The sequence below is a fragment of the Prionailurus viverrinus genome, chromosome D1 (assembly GCF_022837055.1).
Source record: "Prionailurus viverrinus isolate Anna chromosome D1, UM_Priviv_1.0, whole genome shotgun sequence".
Classification (NCBI taxonomy): domain Eukaryota; kingdom Metazoa; phylum Chordata; class Mammalia; order Carnivora; family Felidae; genus Prionailurus; species Prionailurus viverrinus.
The window spans coordinates 59,770,445-59,782,856 of NC_062570.1; the positions used below are offsets into that span (position 1 = coordinate 59,770,445).

Sequence of the window (12,412 nt, forward strand, 5' to 3'; positions counted from 1 at the left end):
GGAGAGTAAGGCCCTGGGCCCTGATGGCTTCAGAAGTAACCAGCCACTGGGAGGTGATTTGGGGGTGGGGTTATGACCTGTGGGGAGTCCCTGCCCTTGTTGAGCCTCAAGTCTGGTTCTGAATCTGAGATCTGGGTGCTGGGGCGGGGGGTGAAGCAGCCACCTAGGAGCAGATCCTGAGAGAGTTATCTGCCTGGACCGGAAGCTTAATATCAGCAAGGTGAGCTATCCGCATCCTTGTAGAACCCAATCTGTAGGCTGCCCTGTGACCAGACAAAGATAACAGGAAGGTGTTTGGCCTACAAAGGGAGAGGCCCTGGGCTGCAGGGAGTGGGGGTAGGAGAAACTGGAGCTTTACCTGAGTGCCAGCCCATCAGCTGTGGAAACTCTGGTTCCCAGGCAGCAAGGTGAGGCTAGGATTCAGATCTGAGTCCCATTCCAAACCAGATCCTTTCACAAAGAATGAAAGAGAAGCTTTGTGAGAGGCACTCAGGGCATCAGCCTAAGGCTTGCAAATCCAATGTTTCTCCTCTGGCCTCAATTCCTGCCCTTGCTGTCTTAACTTCTATTTCAGCCATCTAGAAATTTTTGCTTGTGCTTTGGTCCCACCAAGTTTTTGTACTTGCTGAACCATAACCATGGAATACTGGTCCGCCCTCCGTTTTCTGCTTGGCAAACATTACTCCTCTGGAAGCCTCCTCTAACCTCCCTGGGCTTCCATAGGCTACTTGTGAGGGCTTGTGTTGTCAGGGACAGCAGATGATAAACACAGTAGGTAGGTGTTTGTACAAAGGGACTGGAGCGATGTGATAAGAAAGTGCCTGGATGACTTCTTTTGGTTGAGTGGTCAGAAGTCCTGTTAGTGGGGAATTGTAGGTTGAAATCTGAGAGGCTATTAGGAGCCAGCCCACAGAGGACAAAGGAACGTTCCAGGAACACAGAAAGAGAATTGCCTGAGGAAGGCCCAAAGCGAAAAGTGTGAATGGTATGGAAGGGGAATAGTTTGACAGAGTGAGCTCTAAGTTGGGGCGGATGGCAGGGCTTTCTATGCCATTGAAGCTTAGTTTTTCCAACAGATACCATGGAAAAGCCTTAAAGCTCTGGTAAGGGGCTGTCATGTAGTAAGATATTTTTTGTGTTTGTTTTACTTTTTTTCCTTTTTTTTTAAATCTTTATTTATGGGAGAGAGAGAGACAGATTGCAACCTGGGGAGGGGCAGAGAGAGGAGAAGCAAGCTCTAGGCTCTGAGCTGTCAGCACAGACCCTGACGGTGTGACTTGAACCCATGAACTGTGGGATCAAGACCTGAGCCAAGTCAGACGCTTAACTGCCTGAGCCACCCAAGCACCCGAATGCATATGCTTCTTGACCCAGCAATCCCTTTTCTGAAATTCAAGTATAGCATTCTACCATGCATAAGATGATTCAGTGTAGCATTATTTGTCCTTTTAAGAAAGGGAAGCAATGCCATTGCTCTTCATTGGCATTCCCTACCCACTACCACCACCAATAGCTCCACCCTAGTCCACATCTAGAAAGGGAAGGAAGGGGCAAGAAACTTTTATTTCCCACCAGGAGCCTGATGACTCATCTGCCAGTCTCTGCCCACCTCTTCCACCAATGCCCTCATCATGCCCTGTGATGTAGGAGTGATGAACTTGGGGGAGGGAACTTGAGGGGGAAGCCTGGTGTAGAAGTAAGAACCTCAGACCTAGGGGTCAGCTTCCACCCCTACTTACTGGTGAACTTCAAGCCAGTCCCAGTCCCTCTTTGGGCCTCTCAATAGGAATGATAAAGCAATGAGGCATGTTGCCCCCCAAACGACTCATCTCCAAATTATTATCGAGACACAAGATATACCTGGATCTGTCTATTAAAATAGGCTGTCAGAGGAACCCCATATGACCCATCCTGGATCAAGAAGCATAATTACTAGGGCATTGGGAGGCCCCTTTATCTGAGATTGCTGAGCTGGGCTGAGGCTGGGTCACCTAGGCTGGGTGCAGTCAAGGAAGATGTCCAGATGTCAGCAGTGGGAGGGACTCAGCTGAGGAGCCAGAGGTGCAGCATAGGGACCAGGCTGAGCAGGAGAAGCCCAATCTCATGGGACATGGCCCCCGCACTCATGGCCAAGGCATAGAACCTGGCCACCTCCTCGTTGGGGTTGCCCTGGGCCGGGTCGAACCACATCTGGATGCAGCGGCCGCTCCCTCGGTTGTAGTTGCTGAGCTTGTAGGAGTGGCTCCAGATGCCCTCACACAGGGCTGCGGGCGTGGGAAAGTAGGTCTCAAATGTGCAGCAGGCGGCTCCGGCCGGACACTTGTTCGATCCTGCATGGGGAGAGAGGGTGGACACAGACATTCAGCCCCTGGGCCCAGAGCCCATTTCTGGCCACCCCCCTGGAGATCCGCACCCAACCCCAGATCCTCGGACCCCGCCTCCATCTCCGCACCCCCAGGCCCTCACCTGAGCTCCAGTCCCAGCCCTTGTGCCAGTTGTTCTTGCAGGTGTAGGAGGTGCGGCAGTCCTCCCACCATTGCTGACAGTCCTCCTTGCACAGGGGCACGTCCAGGAAGCGTTCCTTGCGCCAGCTCTGGTTCACCTGGGGGAGGGGGGCGGGAGGGCTCCTCTCAGCCAGGGGTGCTGGCAGCCACCGCCTTGACCACCTTGACCGAGCAGGATGGCAGCCCGCTGGGCTGGGGTGAGGGAGAGGCCCGTACCTCCTGGATCCAGGGCCCCAGATTGGGTGAGCACTCGTACAGACAGTTGTCCTGAATGAAGTGGCGCTTGCAGGCAGGCTCTATCTTGCCGCAGTGGTCCAGGTTAAAGTTATACAAGAGGGAGGGGTCCTTGTGCAGCTCCTGGCTGGTGTTGTGTGAGCAGCAGGCGTTCTTCCTCCAGGGAGTGCACTGGGTGGAGAAGACACTGGAACACATGCCTCCCCCACCACAGCTGTCTCCTCCATATTCTGGCTCCTTGGCCCCAGGTAGGGCATCCAGAGGAATACTTGCTGGGGAGGGTGCCTCTATGCCTGGCCCTTGGGGTAGTTATAACAGAACTTTTAACAGAGAGTAAAACAGAGGATGTGGGAGGTATGGGAACCACTGTCTGGGGGAGCAATTATTTTTACAGCTCTAAACAGTTTACAAAGTTATTTCACATGATTCAGGTTATTTATATTACTCATTCCACATCCAGCCCATATTAACTGAATGCTTACCTTCAATCAGGCGTTGTGCTAGGTGCTGAGAATATAGCAGTGAACAAAACAGATCAAATCTCTACCTTTATGGAGCTTATAGTTTTAGTCCCGGGCAGAGGGAAGATACAGATCATTGTAGGCACAGAAAACAACAAGTGCAAAGTCCCTGAGGCTTTGGCACTTTATGCCTTCAACGGTCTAGTGAAAACATCATTACTTCAACTTTGACAGAGTTTACCCTGGGAAATGGTAGGATCAAGATTTTAACTCAGGACAGGGGTGGGGTTGAAAAGCCTGGCTCCAAGCTGTGGTAAGGGTGGAGATGACGGGGGATGATCTGCTGTCATCTGGTCTGGAATCCCAGTCTAGTGGACTTCAGATAGGTCCAGAAAGCAGTGGGGAACAGAGGGGCAATGTCTTGCACATGAACCCCAGTGTGGACCTGACTCAACGCGGGAGGCAATCCCAGAGAGGTAAATTCAAGACAGCTAAGATAGAGGAAGTGGTGAAGGTGTCTGAAGAAATCGTTCTAAGCTGGTCCTCCAGAGCTGAGTGATTATGAGCCGATTGCTTAAAATCTCTGAGATGACCTCTAGCACCCAGGGCCAAGTGACAGGGGAGATGTGACAGGTCTGGGCACTCAGGAGAAACTCAGGAAAACCCATGAGGGTAGAACCAAACCTACCCTTCTCCAGCAACCCAGCCCACCCCCAGCACGGCTGACACAGAACATGCTTCCAGGCCTCCCTAACTTCATGCACACTCCTCCTCTGATGCCCCAACTCATGGGTTGCCCTGCAAGAACCCATGCACCTCATCCCTGACCTGCCCACCACAGTCAGTGGTTTCTGCCTCCACAAGATTAATTATATAATGAAAATCACTTGCTGGCCTACAGCAGGGGCTCAACATAGATAAGCACTCTCAGTGCAGCCCCTGTCTCTCAGAATTACAGAATCATCTGTCTCCCACAAAAGTCTGTGTGCCATTTCTTGGAGAAGAAGAAGTGCTCCAGAGGGTTCTTCAAAGCACCCTCTAGAACTTAAAAGGTTCTGAAAATGAAGTGGTGGATACAGACTTCCAGTTTTGGAAGATAAAAAGCTCTGGAGATGGGTGGCGGTGATGGTCCCAAGACAATGTGCATGGATTTAATACCCCTGAACTGGATACTTAGACATGCTTAAAATGGCATATTTTATGTTACTCATATTTTAGCGCATGCACACATGCACAAAGCAAATGATACATCGGAAATGACTCAGAAGTCATGGGGCTCTGGGCTTCCCGCCCTTCACTTCCAGCCCCTGGGTCAGTCTATGCCTTCTTTCCCTGGAAACATCCCCGGCCCTCTAGCAACGTGAGATTTTGTGGGGAACAGAGGAGGAGACCAGGAAGAGTGAAATACTGACATCTCTCACGATCCTGGAGTTCAACCTCAGGCTCGGGTTCCCTGAGTGGCTTCAGGGGCTTTACCTATAAAAGGAGGGCCCTCACCTCCCCTTCTCTGTGGGCAGCAGCATCCTTGGCTCTTGCCTCACTACACTTGCCACGGCTTGTGCTGTAACCCTGCCACCCGTGTACATGCTGTTCTCTGCTAGGCTGCCCTTTCCTGCTTTGTCTTCCTGGAAATCTCTTACTCATCCTCCAAGGCCAAGGCTGATGGCACCTTTCCTGGGAAGTGTTCCCAGCGTTATCTGATTTGTCACTGTCTCTTCAGGACTTAATAGGGGTGGAGGACCTGGACTGTTCATATGTGTTTGCCGCATTGTGACCTTAAGGGACCTGTCTCCCCTGTACCTCGTCTTTGAGCTGCGTAGGCTGGCACATAGTTAATGCTGGGAAGGGCACTGCCCGACTCTGTCCTAAGCCCTGCTAAAGACTAGCCTCTCAATTCCCACATGTACCTGTGCCCTCTCTGGGCCTCATTTCCCATTTCCTTATCTGAATGAGTAGAGACCATCCACCTACCAATTAGGCCCTTTGGGCATATTCACTGACAAGGTGTGAGGAAAGCACTTGGCCCATAGTGGGTGCCAGAAAATGGTCCCCTCACTACAGTAAATCTGGTGGCCTCCTGGGGATCGCCTCAGCTACCCTCTTGACTCCATTGCTCCCCAAAACTGATCTTCCCATTTCCCAACTTCTTCCATTCTCCCCAACCCTTGACCCCACTCCATCCTCACCTGGTCATGCAGCTTGTCCTCAGGGCCCGGCTTTGTCTTGTGCTGCTTGGCATCCATGCAGACACTGAGCAGGTCTCTCCTGGCCCCTGGAGTCCTGGACTGGGCACCCCACGCAGTAGCCACCGAAACCAGAAGCAGCAACTGTGTCATCTGCCAGGCCATGTTCATCCATTCCTGCCAGAAAGCCACAGTCAGAGGTGGACACAGCCTGAGAGAGAGGCAGCAGCCATGAGACTCTCCACCGAGTTTCTTGTCTGCCTGCCAAGCCCAGATCTCTGCCCTCCTCACCCAGCTTATCCCCTAGGGCACCTGAGTCAAACAACAAGGCAGATGTAGAGGTCTAGGCCAGAAGGCAAGACCCAAGGGCATTCTTCCAAGGGCCCTCCAATGCTAGCTTGCTCTACCTTGGTGGCAGCCACCACCCTTCTCTGGATATATCCTTCTGTATTTCACTGGTGGTGTTTCATCCACAGTCTGAGAGTCCTGCCAGCTCGGCAAGTCTTCTCAGATCTGTACAACGGGAACCACAGGAAGTGGTCTGCTGATGAGGGTGGGGAGTGAGAGGAAGAAGTACCTGTCAGCTTCAGCCCATCCCCCACCAGTCCAAGGTAGCCTAGTTTCAGGCCCCCGGAGACTGCCAGTGGGCAGACAGGGATGCTGACCTAGGGCCAGCTGAAGGCCACTGAGCCATTCAGTTACCGCTTATGGTCCTGGACCCGGTGACACGGGAGTTGGGAGATGCTAGGGGTGCAATGTGGAGAGCCAAAGAGGGTGCAGGCCCGGAGAGTCAGAGCCCGGTTTCTCACACCTCAGCAACCCCTCCCCACCACACAAGGGTCTTGGGAAGTTACCCTGGTGGAGCCAGGCGTAGAACCAGGGGAAGGCCAAGAGTAAGGCACTTGAAGGAGGGAACGGAGCCAGAGCAGTGGGTGGTGGGAGTTACCAGAGGAAAATTCAGCAGACACACGAGACCCCAGGAGAACTGGGAAAGCCTTCACCTTTCCTCCCCTCTCCCTCCCCACTTTCCCTCAAAGCCTGAACTTGCCTCTGCCCTCAGCCCACCTGGGAGGTACAGTGTCTCCCTCCTCCTCTCCACTCCCTCTTATAAACCTACCTGGACTGCTTCTCCAGTGTCTCAGGCGGGGTGGTCAGGCTCTGTCTAGGAAACAGCTCAACTGTTTTTCAGTGAGAGGCCAGGTAAATAAATTATGGTCCACCCAATGGGATCTAACCTGGTATAAAAGATTGAGAAATCTTGGTGTACAAATATGGGAAAACCTCCAAGTATATTGTTAAGTGAAAGAAGGAGGGTGCAGAAAGGTGTTGGTAGAATGCAATCTTTTGTGTAAACAAGGAAGAGGGAGAATGTATGTGCTTGAGTAAGAAAATTCTGGAAATGTAGAAGAAAAATTTTTAAATAGTTGCTTGGTGGGATGACACAGGATTAGGAATGAGACTTTCTTCTATTTTTTTAAAAATTTTTAAAGTTTATTAATTTTTTAGTAATCTCTACCCAACAGGGGGTCAAACTCCCAACCCCAAGATCAAGAGTCGCATGCTCTTCTGACCAAGCCAGCCAGGTGCACTGAGACTTTCTTCTATAAATCTTTCTATGCTGTTTTGATTCTTTGAACCATATGAGTATATACCTTATTTAAATATAACATATATGTTTGTATGTATATGAATATAAATATATAAAATATTGAATGGAAAGATAAAATACAGAATGATGCATCTGATTTGATACCATTATGTACATTTCAGTAAGAAGGATATTTATAGAATAATGCTATGTATTAGTTATGGATACTATAGATATGTTTGCAGAAATGTGAACATGAGGCTACCATTAGTCCTAGGTCCTTGGGTATACTACCATAGAAATTCTGTGCGTTTATGCCATGTGCAGTTGACCCCTTGAACAACATGGATTTGAACTGCACAGGTCTACTTAGACACAGATTTTCTTTGGATAAACAGTACAGTACTATAAATGCATTTTCTTAATGACATTTTTTCTCTAGCTTACTTTATTGTATGAATATGGCATACAATACACATAACATACAAAGTATGTGTTAATTGTTTATGTTACTGGTAAGGCTTCCAGTCAACAGTAGGCTATTACTAGTTAGGTTCTGGGGGAGTCAAAAGTCACATGCAGATTTCTTTTTTCTTTCTTTCTTTCTTTCTTTCTTTCTTTCTTCTTTCTTCTTTCTTCTTTCTTTTTTTTAATTTTAATGTTTATTTTTGAAAGAGAGCATGAGCGGGGAAGGGAGAGAAAGAGAGGGAGACACAGAATCTGAAGCAGGCTCCAGGCTCCGAGCTGTCAGCACAGAGCCTGATGCGGGGCTCGAACTCACTGACCGTGAGATCATGACCTGAGCCGAAGTCGGAAGCTCAAGGACTGAGAGCCACCCAGGCGCCCCTGGAGCACGTGACTCTTGATCCTGGTGTTGTAAGTTCAAGCCCCACGCTGGGTGTAGAGATTACTCAAAAATAAAATCTTTAAAAAACAAAAAGTAAAGGAAGAAAAGTTCATTTTTTCAAGTCAGAGATGCTTGTCCCTTAGTCTATTTCTCAAACATTATTTCAGATAGTAAAATTGCTGCTAGCAAGAAGATAGATGGTATTGCCCCTGTTTTTTTCTTTTTTTTTTAATAACGTATATTGATGTTTTCCCATTATGATTTTGGGAAAACCTCCAAATCTTGTCCTCACGTACCCAACTAGTGGAATACCTCTCCTGGGGCAAGGTCTGTGGTTTCAGTCTGTTCTCAGCACATGGTCCTGCCGTGGGTATGTCTGGGATGACAAGGTCAGAGTCTGGTTATGAGATGCTCACCTTGCCCCATGTGCCCACTCCGGGCGCCATCACTGCTGAGTACCAGACCATGGTCAGCAGCACTATTGAACCAGCCTGCAAACCAGCCTGCGATCTTCACTGTGCTGCTGGTCTTGGTACCTTCATTCCCTAAACTGGGACATGTATCTGTTTTCCTTCTCTTAGGAGAGGTTTGAAGGTGTAAATGAAACTAAACATGTGTTACATAATCACATCAGTCATCATACATTGAGAACTACTCTACCCCAGTTAGAATAATGGATGCTTTACTTACCTTGTTGTGCCTGTAACTCCCACAACCCACTGCAATATTAACTCTATTACTCCCAACATACAGATGAGGAAACTCAGGCCTTGGGAGTTAGGTGACTTCCCAGACAGCTAAAGAGTAGAAGAGTCAGGATAACCCAAGCTGATTTAGCTACAAAGCCCATGCTTTTTTCACTGTAATGCTATCTCCAGATACATGGTCTCATTTTGTTGCCTTGTCTCTAGGAAATTTAGCTGAGAAACCACATTCTATGTTTACTTTTGAGAACAGCCTTCAGAGCTTCTCTCCCTAGAAACCTCTTTGTACAATATTTTTTCCAGTTCTACAAAGTTTTGTCAATGTAAATAAAAGAAATATAATATTTTAGAAAGAAGAGTATCATGTTACCCCATTCCAACTAGAGGTAAGTTTAGATTTTTCATTAGAAGTTCTTCCTAGCCATGTTATCAAGCAGGTATACAAATCACAAACGATGCAGAAAGGGAAAACGTAAGATTTCCGTTGCTTTTTTGAAAAAAGCTAAGCAAAGACATAAATAAATATATAAAGGCGGTCATGCCTGGACCAATGCTGTGGTCCAAGAAACAAAGGTTATGATTAATCTAATCCTGTGCAATGGAGGGGAAAAAGCCCTTTCCCATGAGGAGGGGTTAGAGAAGAGTACAAATTCTTTGACTGTTGACAAGTGAGGTCTGTGACCCTTCCCCTCGAACGTGGACAGGCTCTGTGACCGCTCTGACCACTAAAATGTGATAAAGCTGATGTTTTGCCAGTTTCTAGCCCCAGGCCTTAGGGATTATTAAGGACTGAATGTTTGTGTCTCTCCCACAGTCGTATGTTGATCCCTTACCTGCCCCCCACTATGTGATGATATTGGGAGGCAGGACCTCTGGGAAGTGATTAGGCTTAGATGGGATTAGTGCCCTTATAAGAGTTATTTAGAGAGCTTGCTTTTTCTTTCTGCTCTCTACCCTGTTTGTGGTATTCTGTTACAGCAGCCCAAACCGATCGAGGCAGGGACTAGCAGCTTCTATTTCCTATCTCTTAGATCCCTGAGCCACCGTGTGAGGAGACTGACTACCTACTGGAGGGGCCACACTGAGAAGCCCCTGGACTACATGGAAAAGAGGGGTCTAGGAAGGATGGCCTTCCAGCAACCCCTGCCCAAGGGCCAAGCACATGAGTAAAACCATCTTGGATGTTCAAGACCAGCTCAGACATAAGCTGAACACTACCAAGTGACCCTAGCCACTGCCACGTGGAGCAGAAGGGTTATCCATCTGAGTCTTGCCCAAATTCCTGACTCATAAAAATCTTGAAATTTAATAAGATAGCTATTAAGTCACTACATCCATTTGATTTTTTAACTTCGCATTTTGGAATAATCTTTGACTTACAAAAAAATTGCAAAAGTAGTAAAGAGAGTTCCCATATACTTTTCATCCATGTTCCCTGAATGTTGGCCTCTTACATAACCAAACACATTTTGGCCAGAAAATCAGAGGAGCATTGGCCCTTTCTGAGTGTATCATATCAAGGGGTATGTGATGTGCAATATGTCCTATTGCTAGCAATAGTTTGGTTAAGGTGGTTTCTCTCCATATAGTTATTAGTTTTCCCTTTGTGAGTAATCAGTATTTTGTGGGAAAATACTTTGACACTATGCTTATATCCTCATCACACTGTCCTCCCATCCCATCTTGCCTGCAACAATAAGCCACAAAGCTAGGAGATGGGTGCAGCAATAGAAAACTGATAATACTGTGACAGTTAGTGTTGCCTTTTCCAGGCTCTGAGAAATAATTTGGGTTATCGTCTTTTTTTCTGTTTATTTATTTTTGAGAGAGAGACAGACAGACAGAGCATGAGTGGGGGAGGGGCAGAGAGAGACACACAGAATCTGAAACAGACTCCAGGCTCTGAGCTGTCAGCACAGAGCCTGACATGGGGCTCGAACTCTGGAATGGTGAGATCATGATCTAGGCCACGGTCGGATGCTTAACCGACTGAGCCACCCAGGCGCCCCTGGCTTATCATCTTAATACAGCCAAATAACAGTTAATTCTACAGAATTAGCAAACTATTTCCACAGGCTTCCTCATCACTGCAAGGGATGATCAGATTATTTAATTATTGAAGAGTTTTAATCCGAGGAGTGACACGATTCAATCGGCAGTTTTGAAAGATCTCCTTGCTGAGGTGGGCAGAAGAGATTGGGTGTGGGCAGGTGGGTGTATCAGATAGACCTCAGGAGTCCAGGCCTGGGATGATGGTGCCTTGGACCAGCAAGGTGGCAGTAGGGCACCTGGGTGGCTCAGTTGGCTAAGTGTCCGGCTCTTGATTTTGGCTCAGGTCATGATCTCACAGGTCATGAGTTCAAGCCCTGAATTGGGCTGTGTGCTGACAGTACAGAGCCTGCTTGGGATTCTCTCTCTCCCTCTCTCTGCCCCTCCCCTGCTCTCTCTCTTTCTCTCAAAATAAATAAACATTAAAAAAGTTAATCAGTTCAAGATTCACTGAGTGTCTACTATGTGCTAGGCTGCTCTAGGTGCTAGGGCTACAGCAGTGAACAAGACAAAGTCCTTGCTGTCATGGAGCTAACATTCCAGTGAGGGAGGGGAGATGAGAGAAAACAAATGAAGAGATACATGGTGATGGTGCTCTGGAGAAATAAAGCAGGGTAAGGGAATAGAGAATGATAGAAGGGGCTGTTTTATTTTATTAAAGTTTATTTATTTTGAACCGTTAGATTATGACCTGAGCTGAAGTCAAAAGTCGGCTGCTTAACTGACTGAGCCACCCAGGTGCCCAGCAGGGGTTATTTTATATAGGAAAGATCTACAAGGTGATATCTGGGCAGAGGCCATAGTGAAGTAAGGAAAGTTTCTGTATGGATATGGAGGAGTATCTTGTACCAGTCCCAGCTTATCAAGAAGCAATGTTGTGGTTGGACTGGCCTTGACCCTTGTGCTTCCTGTTATGAATGTAAGATGCCTTTCAGCAATAACCATCAGGAAACTTTGAAAAAAATGAAGATTTATTACTCACAGAACCTGGAAATTACACAGCATACCTGCGGCCACACAACGAGGTCGTGGGTAGAGACAGCACACAGGCCTGGGGTTCCACTTTTATTGGAGTCATGGGTGGGGGCCTAGGGTCTCACGGTTTCACTCTTTATTGGTGAACTTAAAACATGAAAGCAGGGGGCACCTGCTGGCTCGGTCAGTAGAGCATGTGACTCTTAATCTCAGGCTTGTGGGTTCAAGCCCCATGTTGGGCATGGAGCCTACTTGAAATAAATAAATTAAATAAATAAGAGTGAGAATTTATAGTGTGAGAAGAGAAAAAACAAGATCTCCAAAACAAAAGAGCATCTGTTAGCGGGGAGGTGACCTGGCTCTTTAGCCCATGTGGCTGGCAATGTGTTTATTGAAGAAGACTGTCCTTGATATGGATGTCTCAGTAGTCAAAGCTTAAGTCAGGCATTTGGGCTGCAAAAAAGAACAACCCACTGTCAAGGTTTACATTATAATCTTCCCTGTGATGCTGAGGTATCAGAGGCAATGGTGAAGAGATTAATGGTGGCGGGGTAGCCCACATGCTAAAAGTCAGGGGTAGGGCACCTTGTAACCCAGAAATTGCACATAAATAGGATTATAATAGTAAATGCTATAATAATTATACAGACAATATTCTGAAATCCAGTCCACAGCCGTCGTCTCAAACTTGAAAGGTCCAGCCATGAAAACAGGTTAGTGATCGCAAGAGTTTAGCCATCTGTTCAAAGATTTGGGTGATGTTGTAGAATATTTTTTTTATTAATATTTATTTTGAGAGAGAGAGAGAGAGCACAAGCAGGGGAGGGACAGAGAGAGAGAGGGAGAGAGAGATCCCAAGCAGGCTCC

General features: G+C 47.6%; 1 protein-coding gene and 1 long non-coding RNA gene across 4 annotated transcripts in view; one reads left to right on the forward strand and one right to left on the reverse strand.

The window, feature by feature from the left end:
• The window catches only part of LOC125177098 (uncharacterized), a 49,000-nt gene extending 38,645 nt beyond the window's left edge, over positions 1-10,355 (forward strand). For all 3 annotated transcript variants that reach the window (XR_007156506.1, XR_007156507.1, XR_007156505.1), the window contains one exon: positions 9,553-10,355. This is a non-coding gene — a long non-coding RNA (uncharacterized LOC125177098). The remainder of the gene's footprint in view (positions 1-9,552) is intronic.
• LOC125177088 (folate receptor gamma-like) lies at positions 1,211-5,915 on the reverse strand. The gene is made up of 5 exons (XM_047879139.1): positions 5,790-5,915; positions 5,386-5,559; positions 2,721-2,909; positions 2,467-2,602; positions 1,211-2,330 (listed from the first exon to the last, which is right to left on the reverse strand). Exons 2-5 carry the CDS (start codon positions 5,551-5,553, stop codon positions 2,044-2,046), a joined length of 780 nt encoding a protein of 259 aa, XP_047735095.1. The 5' UTR covers positions 5,554-5,559; positions 5,790-5,915; the 3' UTR covers positions 1,211-2,043.
• Positions 10,356-12,412: the final 2,057 nt, after the last annotated feature.